Source organism: Pelmatolapia mariae, linkage group LG16_19, assembly GCF_036321145.2.
Source record: "Pelmatolapia mariae isolate MD_Pm_ZW linkage group LG16_19, Pm_UMD_F_2, whole genome shotgun sequence".
NCBI classification, from domain to species: Eukaryota; Metazoa; Chordata; class Actinopteri; order Cichliformes; family Cichlidae; genus Pelmatolapia; species Pelmatolapia mariae.
Window position 1 is genome coordinate 17,329,735 of NC_086241.1, and position 16,439 is coordinate 17,346,173.

At 37.5% G+C, this 16,439-nt stretch overlaps 2 protein-coding genes across 9 annotated transcripts in view; both read right to left on the reverse strand.

Annotated features, from left to right (window-relative positions):
* Positions 1-842: 842 nt before the first annotated feature.
* On the reverse strand, positions 843-7,203 carry slc15a1a (solute carrier family 15 member 1a). The gene is made up of 21 exons (XM_063497897.1): positions 7,182-7,203; positions 6,780-6,921; positions 6,268-6,387; positions 6,068-6,167; positions 4,869-4,959; positions 4,640-4,723; positions 4,446-4,528; positions 4,253-4,339; positions 4,082-4,171; positions 3,949-3,993; positions 3,815-3,847; positions 3,636-3,724; positions 2,806-2,887; positions 2,580-2,699; positions 2,314-2,457; positions 2,186-2,232; positions 1,921-2,028; positions 1,703-1,814; positions 1,384-1,521; positions 1,182-1,289; positions 843-1,073 (listed from the first exon to the last, which is right to left on the reverse strand). The coding sequence occupies exons 1-21, from the start codon at positions 7,186-7,188 to the stop codon at positions 843-845; spliced, it is 2,061 nt and encodes a 686-aa protein (XP_063353967.1). The 5' UTR covers positions 7,189-7,203.
* Positions 7,204-8,080: 877 nt separating this feature from the next.
* Positions 8,081-16,439, reverse strand: part of zmp:0000001200 (dedicator of cytokinesis protein 9) — a 74,119-nt gene continuing 65,760 nt past the window's right edge. For 4 of the 8 annotated variants that reach the window (XM_063498482.1, XM_063498474.1, XM_063498478.1 and 1 more), the window contains 13 exons: positions 16,270-16,383; positions 15,894-16,109; positions 15,564-15,621; positions 15,356-15,462; positions 14,956-15,078; positions 14,725-14,838; positions 14,080-14,109; positions 13,391-13,537; positions 13,089-13,299; positions 12,291-12,481; positions 12,096-12,196; positions 11,566-11,704; positions 8,081-10,030 (listed from right to left, as the gene is read on the reverse strand). In XM_063498482.1, coding sequence (XP_063354552.1) covers positions 9,905-10,030; positions 11,566-11,704; positions 12,096-12,196; positions 12,291-12,481; positions 13,089-13,299; positions 13,391-13,537; positions 14,080-14,109; positions 14,725-14,838; positions 14,956-15,078; positions 15,356-15,462; positions 15,564-15,621; positions 15,894-16,109; positions 16,270-16,383 — 1,677 coding nt within the window. In that variant the 3' untranslated portion in view covers positions 8,081-9,904. The remainder of the gene's footprint in view (positions 10,031-11,565; positions 11,705-12,095; positions 12,197-12,290; positions 12,482-13,088; positions 13,300-13,390; positions 13,538-14,079; positions 14,110-14,724; positions 14,839-14,955; positions 15,079-15,355; positions 15,463-15,563; positions 15,622-15,893; positions 16,110-16,269; positions 16,384-16,439) is intronic. The other 4 variants (XM_063498481.1, XM_063498475.1, XM_063498477.1 and 1 more) reach the window with 1 other exon arrangement.

Genomic DNA, 16,439 nt, shown 5'->3' on the forward strand with positions numbered 1-16,439 from the left:
ACATAAAAGGAAAAAATATCTACCGTAGCTACCTGAAAATGTTATAACTTACTTACATGGAAGCTGTAAGGGAAATTTTATATTATACAAAACAAGTAGTAATACAGCAGCATGAGAAGTTTATGATTAGGTACCACAGTTATTTGACATCTGAACTAATTACACTCCAAAGTATGATTTCACCAACAGTGTATTAACTGAAAAACAAAAACAAACTAACATAAAAAAAAAAACATTACATTGCAAACTTTATCATTTAGTTAGTAACGATTTTGCTAATCATTTTCTGATATTTGAACATTTTATGTTCACATGTGTGGGCTTGCCAGCATTTCACTGTAATTATTTAAACAAGCAGCAGATGATGTTTTGCCCAAATATTGGACATATTAGTAAAGGCAATAGTAAATTATACTCTTCCTAAAATAATATAAGATTTTCTGTCTCAATCACCAGTGCAATGGCAAGAATACTTCCACAACTGATAACACAGGTTTTTGTTGCGTGATATTGGTGCTTTTTGACTTGAAGACTGAATGAGAAACACATGGAAAGGATGAATGATTATGAATAATGATAATGATTATTTAATCATTTTTTATCACAGCTTACACACATATATATAAAAAAGCAATTATATCCCATGACATATAATTGTTCTTACATTATTCTCTTTTTAATTACTATTGTTTATATGAATGTAATGGTAAAAGACATGCCTCTGCCATAACAATATAAAATATTTCACAGACACACACAACACACACACTCTCCCCTGTACACTTTCTCTTATTTACTAATATTGCATTTTTTTTAAATGATCTGCTTATATCTTAAAATGTTCACATTTTGGATTGTTTGTAATTGTCATTGTAGCTTTCAGCTGAGTCTCTCCTGACCATCTCGATCTCTGCCTTCTGATGCTTGTCTTTATCATCTTCATCGTCATCAACCTTTTTCCTAAACTGGTCCTCAATTTCTGAAGGGTCAATATAAGTGTAGAAATACGCCATAATGGAAAAGATGATGCACACTAAAACTAAGAGAGACGCAAAAAGGACGTACTCTGCCCACTGTGAAAGAAGAGGAGAGAGACAGGGGGACAAATACAAATACAATGTTAGCATTTTTGCACATGCATGGCTTCTGCATGTTTGATATGTGCTGCATTTTTTTCTTACTTTGTTGGGAAGTTTTGCAATCTCAGCCACAATCAGGACTATGAAGTTACCAACAGCAACTGTAAACAACCAGCCGGCTTGCAGCACCGCTTTCATGTTACTAGGTGCCTAAAGTCACAAAAAAGGGACCCAAAATGACAAAAGTAATGGAGAAAGAAACTATTTCATAGACTAATTCACTTGTCATTTTCTATAAATGTACCTGTGAGTAAGAGAACTCCAGACCAGTAACTGAAAACATCACTTCACCAGCAGTTATGAAGAAGTACTGTGGGATCTGCAGGGCCATGTGAACTGAGTTGGGTTCTATGTCCTCTACCACAGTAATAGAGTCCTGACACTAGAATAAATAGATGGAAATGTTTAATTTTTACATGTGAAAATCCCCAAGATAAAGCACAATAACACCAACATTTCCATTATTTGTCTGTTTTTGTTCATTTGGTGCTCTTTTCTCTTTCTTTTTATTTCTTCTTTGGATGATCAAAATTCATGATATTAAAACCATTTGGAAGACTTACATTTGCTCCAAAGACAAAAGTGCTGGGTATGAAGAAAGTGTATGAACTTCCAAATCCAAAGTCCTTAATGTATTCGCATGACTGTGAACCACTCAACAAGGAGAATTTGGTCCTGATCATTAGAAAAGAAAATATTGCTGAGAAACTGTAGTACTGTTTGCATAAATTATTGCTGTGTAAAAACAGCAAATTAGTTAAAGTAGAAATATAATCCTTACTCTCCATTCTTTATTTTGGAATAATTGGAGTAATAAAATGGCTCAATTAGTCCCAAGTCCACTGCAGAAGTGGTCACGTTCACAGGCATGTTCATTCCATTTACAAATCTGAAATATTTACATGGTGAGCAACAGCATTAATAAAGTTACATCAGTGTATGCAGTTCCTAGCATTTTCAATGATTTATGTAGCACATAAAGATTATGATTGTGATTATGATTTTCTGACTTGATAAAAGGTTAAAACAATTTAAATTTCACTTACCGGATTTCATTGTTACCTTGTTCTGGCTTGGAAGTCAAGTCCTTAGTCTGTGAAAATATAACATTGCATACTTAATAATTTAACAATTAAAAGTCCTATTGTGTGTCTTTGAATTCATTATCACTCACCAGAAGCCATTCATCACTAATATCTGAGGGAATAAGAAGAGTTTGTCTGGATTTCTTCTCCAAGAAGATGGTTTGTGTCATCCCAGGGCTGCCAACTGAAACGATGATTTGCTCTGTTTCAAATGTGAAGTATTTGTCACTGGCCTGGAAAACCGAGAAAGTGTTTAAGAAGGTCAAACAGTGGTAATAATTTGTACATAAACACGTTTTCATGTCATTTTCAATTCGTTAATAGACCGTATAGTGTTATAAATAAGACGACATACCTGAGCTGCATTAAGAGTCAGCGACTCGTTGCCCGGCAGCTTGACTGTGACTGCGCTGCTGCCCATGTTAAGTAATTTCAACTGACTCTGGGAGGCAGATGGAAACACTGGCAACGTTTTCTGAAAAACAAGGAATAAGTGTTTGTTTTTCAAAACTCAAAGAGTCAATTAAATGAAGTGAATTAAAATTTTGCTTATTTTACAACACATATCTTTTTCTACTCACATCAATTTCAACCTGGACCAAAGCAGCACAGACAAAAGCCATAGCAGCCAGAAACATCCCCACTGTCATTCTTTTTAGTGGTCTGTTGGATTAACATGAAGTTTTGTTACTAATTTGTGATTTTATATATATATATAAAAGTTTATTTTAAACGAAGAGAATAGTTTTCTTTTAAAGTCATCTAATATCTGAAAATTCAACATTAACATGAAAATTTGGTGTTTTATTTAGATTGTGTAGAAATAGAAAAAGGTGTGCAAGCTCTTCCTTTCCCTGTCTTCCGTTTTTGTTGAAAAGCAACATGATTCATACAGCTCCTTAGGCTCAATATTGATGAAATTACTGCTAACAGTGAGTTAGCTTAACACAGTCATTTTCAGCATAGGAGTTTGAATCACATCTCAAAACAGCCTAAAAAGCATTGTAGCATTAGACCACTGTTATTAGACCAAAAGATTTTCTGGACAGAACACCTGACATTTCAGAAAGGTCAGTTATTATTCAGTGAGTCATGAATGATTAAACTATGGACATTTTTGTATTTGTAACATCTATAAAATCACAGGCTGTGTAGAAGTTATGGGGCAGCAGAGCTATGCTAACGTGGACCAACCACCTGCTAGCTTCCAGACGTGGAATTAACTGTAATTTCATCATCGACCATTTGACGAAAAATATTAAATGGAGCTGATTTATAATGATGAACTTTGATAGCAAATCAAAACCGTAACAGTAAAGGTCTTTTAATAACCCTTTGAAGTTAATGTTATGCTGTTATGAAACATGTAAACCACAGATACTGAACGTAGTTCATTGTATTTCTCACTTACGTAAAGTTAAAGCCACATTTCTTAATCAGGGGGTAGATTATGCTGTCCATAATAGGTACCAGAGTCAGGATCAAGATGGGGTTGAAAGTCTTAAAAAATATTACTGCATCGTTAGTATCCTCTTAAATAAAATGTATTATGTCATTTTAACTTAATATGATGAAGCTGCTTTAACTTACCTGCATTTGATCGGGCTGTATAACAAGTTTCCCCTGCAGACACAAGAACAATATTATAACATGAACACACTATATTGGTCAATTATTATGATTACTTTTCGCCGCATTTTTTTTTTTTTTTTAACCAAACTTACAAAGTATCCATTCATTGTGGTAGCTTGCAGCGTCCATCTGGATCCCTTTAAATTAGACCACAATTTTAATTTCCTCTTAGCAGCAAGTGATTTAAATGAAAGCCATTTAAATTAAAAACAAAATTTACTGTACCTTTTGGTCAAATAGGGTCCAGAACATTGGCAGTGGGATGTATAAAAAGAGGACTTTCAGCACCATTTTGATTTGAGCAATCAGGAGTTTCTACAAAACAGGCAGAGTGAATGTAAACAAAACAACATTCTTCTTATAAGATATTAGAGAAATATATGAAATGAAACTTACATCATAATTTTCCTCTGCCCAGTCCATCCAGTGCTCTCTCTTGGGGTACTGTTTGCTCCTGTGCCTGTAGCGGTTTTTAATGGCAAACTGAGAGAAGAGCAAAGAGTAATAATGTTTTTAGAAACATTGATTTTTAGAGTAGCATTTATGGCTGATTACATGAATGCAGAAAAGGCTTATATAAACGACTTACCCCAATACATTTACACACATCCAGCATTATGTTTCCCTCCGGTTCAGCTTTGTAGTACATACCACTCCCGACAATAAACACCACTGTTAAGGGAACATCATGGGCAAATCATTAGTTTCAGAATACAGTTTATTTACCCACCCTTTACATTTTGCTTCATGTTTTGAATTAGTGTCCTAATAATTTAGACATACCGAGTGCAACCACCATTAATGCTGCGGGGACACCGAACGCCAGGGAATAACATTTCTGCTGACTGTAGATGCCGCACTCCTGACCTGCAGATAGAGGCAAACAACTTTCATTCAACTACAACTTCAACTAAAGACAAGCACTTTTCCCTGCATGATTGTTAGAATGTAATTGTTGTCATTCCTGCATGTTTATAGCACTTGAACTTGATATTTTACTTTATATGCCTACCTCTCAGGATTGGAGTGATAATGGTTGACAGGAGACTCCCACCATTGATACATAGGTAGAATACAGAGAAGAAAGTTCTCCTTTGCTTATCCTGTGTAGAAAGACAAGTCAGTAATGTGTTTTGCAAACAGTACAAATACTAAAGTGATAAATATCTATGTAAACCGCTGCCTTGTCGGTGTATGTCTTTGAAAAGGTGGTCGAGTTGTATTAAACTCATAATATAAAAGGGTTACAGCATAAGCTTAGTATAGCTATATAAGTGGTAATTCTAGGCTTCTGGTCAGATGTTCCACCATTTAAATATTAAATAACAACTATTAGTTAAACCCATGGTTCTCTCAAGGCTACATGGTTACAAGATTGAGGAAAATGAACAATTTGGTAACTATAGTAACTTAACCACCAATTTAGGATTGCAGTCCTCTAACAACATCAAACACCTGTTTAGCCAAGAATATAGATCTCTAACATTACTCACACTACACTTGGCTGTGTTATACTGGTGGTTTAATCAGGTGTGTCCCACTTATAAAGCTTGAATACATTCACTTCCTAATTACTATAATTTTTAGCTTTTATATCATATTGTGTATCATAAAATAGTTCATGTTTAATTTTAGATTTATTCCATATTTTGATGAACAGCACGTTATACAGATGTGACACGCTTTTGTCTTTCCCTCAGATTTTTTTCTTATTTTTAAACTGTAATGTTCACAACCCAGAGACAAAGATTTCTTGGACTTTACAGACAGATTTCCTAGACCCCTTCTTCAGGAGCCACACATGTAGTAGTGCTACCCATCATTAACCACCATCACCTCAAATTTGACATAATACTCATAATTCCCATCAGTCACATCTTTAATTTGTGTTTTGCTTGAATGTAGAAAATGTTAGCATGCTAACAGGTGAAATAAGAACATAGTAATAGGTATACCTGTTCGTCAGTTTTAGAATTGTCATCGTGAGAAAGTGAGTGATGACTTTGCAATTTATCTGAGCTCATTTTTATTATCACAGAATTTGATAATGGAGAGTTGCATAGAAACCAGGGGGAACAAGGGGATATATTACATGCAATAAAATACTTGAACTATGGATGCTGAAATTACACGTTCAACCACATGCCAGAGATTAAACATTAGAAGAAGACTCAGCCAAAGAAAGTATTTTGAGAAAGTTAACAGTCTAACCTGGTGCTCACTAAATTGGTCTCCACCAAAGGCAGCCACACAGGGTTTAATGCCACCAGTGCCCAGAGCAATGAGGAAGAGACCCACCATGGACAACGCACTGAATGTGAGGAAGAAGTGAATGAGCGTGGTGCATTGTAGAAATATATGATGGAAACTGTGACTCAGTGATTTAAAACTTCAGAAGAAAAGATACCCACACATGAAAGGTCATGTTGTCTGGTGTCCCATCTCTGTTTGAGTCGGTAATGTCATGAACTGCACTGACAGCCATTGCAACCTGTCCAATCGTATAGACAATGGACAAGTAGATGATAGTCCTGAGTGAGGAAGATTGAAAAACAGAGCAGTGAGAAAGTACACATGTACGTTCCTTAAGTAAAGGCTCCACTCCTCTTTACAAATGAACATTCTGCATTTAATTATGAGCATTTTATTCATTAGAAGACTAATACAAATTTTGTACTATTATGTGTAAAAGTATTCAGTTAAATGACTTTTGTCTGTCGTATTATTACACAGTTATCAGTATCTGCGAATATGTTTCTAATCAGTTCAGTAGAATTGAAGTTACCTTGGTGCAAAAAGAGGATGGTCGGGTAAGCGCTGTAGCTATACTCATTTAGATTCTGCCACAATAATAAGGCTACAAGAAATAATAGGATGATAAATGTCTTCATGCATTAAAGAGGAACTTGATCTTGCCACTCACTTGAACTTTCCCAGCCAGGAGTCAGCCACAATGGCCCCAAGGATAGGGGTCAAGTAGCAGAGAGCCACAAAAGTGTGGTAGATGGATGTGGCCAAGTCTTCATCCCACTGCAAGAAGTACTTAAAGTACAACACCAGCACAGCTGTGGACAGACAGGGAAAAGAGGCCTTCTTATTTAAAATCAAATGTACATTATTTATGGCACAGGTTTTGATGTTGCCTTAAATTATGCTAATAAGGACTGTTGTAGTTCATGCAATAGTGTTATCCTCCTAAACAATCAAATAAAGGGTTGGTTTAAGCACAAAAATCCGAGGGTTAAGTAGGCTACTTAGTAATTCAAGTGTCTGTGTTCACTGTCATGGCTACATTATTCATGGTTCCTGGATGAAATGTTCTCACCTCGCATTCCATAGTAGGAGAACCTTTCGCAGAACTCATTCACAACAATGAAGAAGATACTGAGTGGGTAGCCACACACATCTTTGCTCTGGTGGGTGGTGAAAAAGTAAAAGGATGAACACCACACCAAAATAAAAGCGTACAAAACGAAAACTAAAACAAAAAAATACTTGGACCTGCATAATGCTGAATCGACGGTGTTGAGGAGTACCCAGAGAGTTTGTGGAATCAGTATAATTATTCTAGCCAACTGTTTACAACTGGTTAACAGTAGTTACTACTAGGCACTACTAGGTAGCTTAATTTGAATATCTTAGCACAATTTACTAATAGATTTGAATGTATCGCTGCAAAATAAATAAGAAGAAATTTGCTGATAAAATCAATATAGTAGAATAAAAAACACAATGATTGCAGATAAACACTGAAATGCTTAAAGTACAAGACTAATTTGTCAAAATGTAGCGCTTAATTACATAAATATAGAAGAAGAATGAATAGCAAAGTACAGTATATGCAACGTAGAAGCATAAATAACTTTAGTGCCGAACTGAGGTTTTTACAGAGGTACTAACATTTAGTTAACAAAAATATATCTTTATAGCTTTATTGGTATTTATTGCAGTAATAATACAGAGTTGGTGTATAAAGTGCTGACGTCTCCTTTGTTCTTATGTAGTTGTATAAAAAACCCAAAACTGTACTTTACCTTTCCTTTACCTTTCCCTTGTTTCTTGGGATCTTCTTTGTCTATGCAAAAATGAATGTAATTCTTATTATGATTAAAAAACAGAAATAAGAGACTAATATACAGGCCTACCAACTTCCTTAGTGTTATATAAAAAAAAGCATTTATCTGTCAATTATTCATTGTGTGCAGTAAACAAGAGAGCGATAGATATGTAGATAGATACTTTATTGATCCCACAAAGAATATTATTGTGTTACAGTAGCAGGATAAAGAATAAAAATAGTACAGTCTATTAAAAAAAAAAAAAACAGTGCAGTTTTTAAAAAGGTGTCACTGGCGCCTGGTAAATATAGGTACACAACGATGATAGAAAAAAAAAAAACAAAGAAAAGAAAAACTGTAAAAATAAGACTGAAACTGTGTAAGACTGTAGTGCAAATTGCATTAATAAATAAATCTGAGATCCTAATATGTTTGGGATCTTTGTCCTGACAGGTGCACTCACCTGTTACAGAATGAAGAGTTTAAGTTTTTAAGTTAAGAACATGGAACTTGTTTTCTTTCTGTTAACTTCTCCCTCTGTGCACATGTTCATGTTGTGCAGCAGAATATTTGTGTTCTGTGAATCAAAATGAAAGAGTACATAATAATGCATTTCTTTTAGTCTTACCTGCCATGATGTGAAGCTATCACCTGCTTTCTGCTATAGCATAAAATCCCTTTAAGCTTCCTGCAGGGAGCAGATCATTTATCTTTCTCTGTTCACTAGTGGGAGTGGGAATGTTTCCTGTAATATTGCTTTTTATTAACCCTTGATCATCTTTTCACACTGCTGACTGTGTTATTTTTATGATGGGTGGGAACATGAGATATGGGAGCTAGGGAGTCAGCAATGATCCCTGAGAATAATAAGGTTTATTTTCCACTTATTTCACAAGTGAGCCAAGTGTGAGAATACCACAAAATACCACCAAGTAAAACAAATAATGACCTATGGATGCAAATGCAGAGAAATGAGTGTATTTTATTTAAAAGCATCTTTGTTTACAGCAGAACAGTGACTTGTGTTAAATAAAGTAAAAAAACAAAACAAAAAAAAAACATTTCTGCCCAAATAAAAGACAATTTCTGGAACATAAAATGATAAAATTTTCATATTACTTGCACAGTAGGCGTCCTTTCCCAACACCTCATCGCTTTGGCAAGAAGGTGAACGTAATCTTTACAGTGTATGAGCCGCACACAGCAAGATACTTTGCAAATATTGCACACACTCCTTGTTTTATATACACATTAATACACAACGTGGAATATACCTTTTTGTATGCAATGGCTTTAAATACTTTAAAACTCTCCCATTCTAAGACATCAAAGTGATTTAAGGTTGAATGCTAATGTTACATCGTAGCAGGCCCTTATTCCAAAATTGCATTTTTCTAGAAATATACCTTCATGTACAGGGAGAGGAGCACTGATGTATGCAGCATATACCATTAATCAAGACATCAATACAGTGGCTTATAAAAGTGAAATATTGTCCATAAAAAAACATTGTGAAACATTATCAAAATAAACAAAAATGGACTGTTGGGAGAGTGTAGGTGTAATGTAGTGACATGCATATTAAAAAAATCCCAACAGGAATGTTTTTAAAGAAAACACTGCTCAGTCTTTTCAGGTAGAAACAGGTAAAGACAAGACAGGTTATGTCTTATCAAGCATCACGTCATCATAAAGGAGGAACAAAGTCCGTGTCCTGTCATCTCTGCTGCACAGAGTCTCATCTTTGTCCTCCCCCCACCTCCATCACACAGCCACCATGCCCCATTATCCATGTTAAACAGGTCCAGTGCCTTGCTCATATTGGTCGTCGGTGGCCAGACAGAAAATAGAAAAATGAGACTTGTCTGTTTTTCCCATCAGTTTCTCTCTAGGCTGAGAAGCAGGATTAAGTTCTGGAGTGATAATATGGCGTCACTGGCATGCCTGCGTTGGCAGGCTTAGACAGCTCTGAGTTTCACCCAGGCTGACATCAAACCACAGAGGATGAGCTGGGAATGCCCTGGATGGTGGCACTGGTTGGTGTGCCACTGATGGCATTAAAGATGTGAAGCGAGTCTGGGAGAACGCTTTTCATGCCATCCTCCACTGGAATGATCTGGAAAGAAAAGAGTGTGTAGGGAAGAACAGACAGTCTTAGCAAACAGTTACTGCAAGTGAATCTCATTTTTAACATTGCTCTAGTTAGCTTTCTTGCTAAAAGTTGATGAGGACACTGATACTACTCTCATGTATATATGCAAAAATATAACGCTACAGATGGAACACAGCTAGCTTAGCTAGGCAAACAGACTCGAAACAAGAGGAAACAGCAACTTCTGTCTAAATGGTAACAAAAACTGTCAGTTAGCACTTCTAATTAACTAATTAACATGTCAGGCTATTAGTTGGCTTTGAACAGAGCCAGGCAAACAGTTTTTCCTCCCTTTCGAGGTTTTGTCTCAGGTTAAGCTAACTAGCTTGCTGTAGCTGTATATTAACCAAGCATATAAAGCTAATTTAAAGCAAAGGTATTAAAGTATTTCCAATCAGGAAGCTTAACACATACATGAAACCAAAAACAGCTAGGTAAAAACAATCAATCCACAAAACACACACACACACACACGAAAAATCTGAAAGCAGAAGATAAATTTGTGCATGTATGTATGTACATAAACAAATAATGTAAATTGATGTTACAAAGCACACACATTCTGAATCTGATCCACAAACATACTGTTAATTCACACTCAAATACATGTAATGTACACACATATATGTACATGCATATACACGGTACATACTGTGTATGCGTGCAAGACAATAACTTGGCAAGCCAAAACAGAAAAAAAAAGCCAATACGTGATTGTTGGTGTAGCCAGACGCTGGAACAAGTATATTTAGAATAGGAATGTTTTAAGTTTTGATTTTGGAAATTGCTGCAATAGAGTTGAAATACTTGAATGTTAATGGCTTCAGTCTTTGCAAAGGGCACTTTTTGCAATTTCCCGGTGAGCTGACTAAAACAATCATGTGATTGTTAATGTAATTAGCATCACATATGTAAGAATATTTTATGTGTGGCTAATTTCAGATTTATTGCAGGGATGTAAAGATAGGTCAGTGGCCTGATGAGATAACTGTGTATCAATCTATCTAGTGTTTTTAAGGTCAAGAGATGGACCTCTAGCTTTACCAGCTTTAAAAAAATTTGAATGATATTATTAAGAAACATTTGGCAAATTAGAATTGAGAACAAATACTTATTAATGTTTGAGTCTGTTTTATAGTCTAAAATGTAATGTGTACACCAATTCCACCTCAAGCTACTTTGTACCATCAGGTGTTCTGGTTTGGAAACATAAACTAAAATCCTTAAGTTGTCAGACATCTGATGGAACCAACAATTATCAACTGTCTTTATTGCACACGTATTCTTCTTTCATTACCATCATATCTGCTCATGTCAGCACAAAGAGAAAACAGAGTGATGTTATCAAAGAGCCCATTATCACTTAATCAATCATATAATAAATGACACACCGTCTACCTGCCAAAACCCTAATTCAGAGTCAGATTACAGGTATAGCATTAGCAACGCTCAATGTAATTACACTATTACTTGGGCTGAGCAACAGCTAATGTACTTACTTGTTCGTGCATGATGATGGACAGCTCTCTGGCTAGTTCTCTGTAGTTGGCTTTCATCTCGTCGTGGTACTCCTGCTGGTCCTCTTTGATCAGTCGTTCATTAATGCCCAAACCGTGGCCACACGCATCCACAAAATGCCTGATCGCAAAAACAGTGTTAAAATGTGCTAAAGGGAGATCTGATCAATCTTTGCACACACACACACACACACACACACACACGCACACACACACACACACACACACACACACACACACACACACGTTTTCATATCTTTGTGAGGACATCTAATTGACATAATGCTTTGCCTAGCTGCTTACCCTGACCCCAACCATCAAAAATGAAGTCTAACCTTAACCCTAAACCTAACCATAACCTAATTGTAACCCTGAGACTAAAAGGACATTGAGCCTCAAAAATGCCTTCAAACTTGTGGGGACGGGAATTTTGTCCCCATAAGGGCTGTTGGTCCCCACAAAGATATGCAAACGTGGCACTCACACCCTCACGTAAGTCAGCGACATCTCACCTGAAGACCTCTTTCAACTGTTTGACCTTGTTATCAGGATATTTCTTGGCACATGTATCATCGAGAAAAGCTCTGGCATACGCAAGAGGTCCTGCATTTACCTGAGGGCGGATGTGATAGATGTTTTTTGTGAGAATTGTATGTCAGGTTTGTATTGTGTTGCTTTTACGTTTCACAGAACTTAAAAGCAGGCACCTGGACGCTGATGCTGCCCTGCAGTTTGAGCTGCAGACGGATCATGTCGACCTCGCTGGAGGAGCAGAGCTGTTTGATCTCAGCCACCTTCTTGCTCATCTCGTCGATGGCAACCTCGATGGGGCTCAGATCAGTATGGTGTTGATACATCACCGCGATCCGTTTCTTTACATACGGAAAACAATGAGTGGCTGGAGGAGAGAAAACACAATGAGGTTAGTGGTGAATGGCGAATAGACAGATTTTCTTAGTTTTGCAGCTCGGGATCTGTACAGCCTGTGAAAGCCGCCACATAATAAAGATAAGAAGACGTGCTTGAACTTTTGAATCTTTTGCACTATAAACGAATAAAATCCGATTAGGATTACGAAATGTCCATGAAAAAACAGCTGACATGTTCAAAATCTAATCAAGATCTTCATTCATCCACAGTGACTAAAATAAATGGACAAAATTACGTGTGTAATGAACAGTTCAAGGCAGACTTGCTCTCTTGTCCTGCCCAAAAAACCCCACAACCCACTCCCTTCAAAAATAGGAGGAGGCAGCCAATAATTAGAGAGACAAAAAAGTATCTAACATTTAGGATATAAAGTGATTAAGTAGACTTTAATCAGAAAGAGCAGTTGAAGTCTGATAATGGGTTTATCCTGTATTTATCAGATCACTGTATTTTGAAAACACTGATGTTTATCCAGGCAAGAGACATCTAACAAGACACAACCTGAAGACTGAAAGTCAACGCTGTTTGACTGAATCCACGTTCCACTACAACATAAATATAAGCAGGGTATTTACTGGTAAGTATAGTCCTGCGTTTGCACTGCTCCTCCACACCGCCTTGCTTTTTGCCCGAAATGGTGAAAGGCATCTCGAACACAAATCGACGGATGTTGTGGCTCTTTTCAAAGTCCGTTTTCCTGTCGACCAGCTCCTTCTCCTCCAGGTATGGAGTCACATGTGTCACTTGGATGTACGCGTACTTTGAGTCCAGGTCTTTGGGGTTGATCTGCAGAGAATGCATGAGTTTTAAAACTGCATCAGCCTGCGCAAAATAAATAAATAACTAAAAATAAACGATAAATTAACAAAAGTCTCACCCGCCCAGAGTCCTGAATCATCTTCACATTCTCCTGACCAAACTTATCAGAGTATAACTTGAGGAGCCGCTGAGAAATCTCTGAAAGAGGCGTGAATTTGGGTTCTTTGTAGATATACTCCTTCCCATCTTCATCTTCAAAGAAGCCCTAAAAAAATAAAAGAGGAAAAACCCATATAAGATACTTTCAAATTGTCAGACTAAATGAAAACGCAGCGTTTATCTAACAGATAATACCACATCAAACCATTCATGGGTTGTGAGTGGGAGTCATTTCAGTCAAGACATTTTTTTTAAAGATATGAGAATTTGGCCGACTCCAAACTATCCACAACCGTCTATTAAACATTTAAGCACAGAGACCAAAACTACAAAAAAGCCAGTCTTAGGTCGTTGATGTGAGACACGCCAAAGGACCGACATGGGTACATGAATTTCACACAGTCAGTGCATGTTAGTTATTTGTCTTGAATGTAAATGGGAATGGGAATGCCAGTGAGATTTATTAGCCCTTCAGCTGTTTCCTGCAAAGATTAGGATAGCACTAAAGCTGGAAAATACGAGGAATTAAAGGACTAGAAGATAAGCAATGCACGTGAAACAGCACTGACTGCATTAGCAAAGGAGCACAACACAGCCTAAAACGTCACTGCAGTTCCAACTGAAAGGTTGGCTTTCATATTGATTTACCTCAGCCTCTGAGTCAGTAAACTGGTACTGCTACAGGGGTGTGGACAACACACACACACATAAAAAAATAAAAAAAATGAAATTACTGTTATACCAGAAACCTATACTGTGAAGAAATTCAATGCCATCTATTTCTAAAAACATCTCAAAGATAGAAGCAACCACATCCAAGAAATTAATTAATAATCCTTAAAATAACAGTCATTACTAAAACTTAGCAAACTAAAGCATAAACACTTGATGAGTAAATGAGTGCCATGCAAAACATTCTCCCAAACGGAAGCAGCAGCGCTGACTGCCTGCTACTGTAGCTCGAAGCAACAAACTATGGCTGAAAAGTGCAATGAATTGAAGCAACACCAACGTCACACACAGACTCTGGCCGCTCACAAGGGCTCACGGGGTCTACTGCATAACTTACCGCTGCCTTCAAAGAGGATTAAAAAGAAGCAGAGAGGTGTATTAGAGCGGGTCTGAAAACACCACAGCATGTGGTCATGCTCGTCAGCATAATAATCGTAACAAAAAAACCCCCAAAACAAAACAAAACTTAACCTCCTCAGCAGCTGCCGTGCTTCATACAGATATTAGAAGGATTTCTTTAGTGAAATCAAGTGTGAATGAGTTTAAGCTAGTTGAACTCACCTGGCCAAAGAAAGCCACTCTGAAGTACGTGCCCAGCATCCTCTTCCCAGTATGCATGACCTCCGTCACCTTGCTGTACGCTCGATGCAGCGTGTCATACAGGTGAGCCAGTTTCTGTGCAGAGTCAGTGAACTTGATCAGGATTTAAAAAATGCTTATGCTGCACGCTTAGCCTGAATCGAACAGAACTGTTGCGGGGTGAATAAAACACCCGACAAATAGAGTTTGTACCTCAAAGTCCCTCCGCTTCTCATAAATGGGGATAATGAGCTTGTAGATGTCAGAGATGAGCTCGTAACGCTCCGCTTTCCACAGCCCATCTGCGCACTCCTCCAGAAGCTCCATTAAGACGTCCTGAGGGATGAGCACAACAGAGATGGAGAGCTGCTGGTGTACAGTGCAAAAGAAACACAGCTCACAGCGTGTCAGCAGCTCATGTTATCACAATTAAAATGCACCAATTTTAAAGACATACTGAAAGAAAATAGTCGCCTTCTTTGATTTATTCTTTCTTATAAAAGAAAAATAGAAATAGTAGCAGCTTTTGATGTGACTAAATCTGCTTTACTCCAGCAAATGTGATTTCTTTTTTTCTTCTTTTTTTCTTTTTTAGCACAAATGATCTGAGTACTTCATTAAAGTGGACGTCTTGCATTCCGACGTCCTCCATCATTGCGGCTTCTTCGTCGATGTTTGGAGTCACAACACGAAACGCCGAGCAGCCCTGCTTGAACATGCCTGGAAACACCGAAAGATCAGGCATTATTTATTTTTTTTAATCAACAGGGCTGCTATCTAATAAGCAGGAGAAACATTTCCATCACAGAATACCGAAGTACCTTTTCTCCGCAGGTATTCTGCCACCAGTGCTGCAACGTGAACATAGCACATGGCTGCCTGCAAACGGCAAAAACAAGTCAGGTCAGATAAGCGTGGGTAGATAACAGCTGCGATTATGCTGCAAATCGGTATCGCTAGAAAAAGCAGCACATAGTAAACAGGGCAGTTTGCAGCACTTGATGGTGGGCCTCGCTGCACGCCACACTGGCACTGGTGCTTTGATACAAAGTAAATACAGTCTCTATCTGATGTTTAAGATTGTTGGGCCCAACATCAGACACAGAAATCAAAACCAGGGCCATTCAGCCACACAGACTTTCACCACAAACCTCAGACAGGTCTCCATTCTTCACATGGATTCGGGCCATGCTGTCAAGCCAGGTCTTGCGCAGCTCAGGTGTGCTGGCATAAGACTTTGCGAGACTGTACTGCAGGTCCACCAGCATCTCTGGATCTCTCTCATGCTCCTTCATCTGTGCTGTGGCCATCAACACTGTTCTGATGCGTTTAGTTAGGTCTTTGACATCCGATGGGAAAGCTGTGTTCTGTTGAAGATGACGCACTAATGTGAGCTAAATCATCGTTAGGTTTGTTTAGGCAAACTTGATTCAAACTGGTTTATTTTATTCATTAAGTTCAGGCATAGTTTTCAAATGGCCTCTTTAAGTTGAACCAGGATGAACCTGTTGCACATGTGTTCCTCACCTTGATAGTTTTATCACTGTTAGCACAGTTGTTGATTATTGACAGAGACTGCTGGAAGCGAGTACTTCCTATACCAATGACATCTGCTATCAGCTGACTGACAGCAATCACAACCTAAAGAAAAAGAAAGGTCAACAGTTCAAAAGAGGAATGAAAATCCTTGTGGTCTC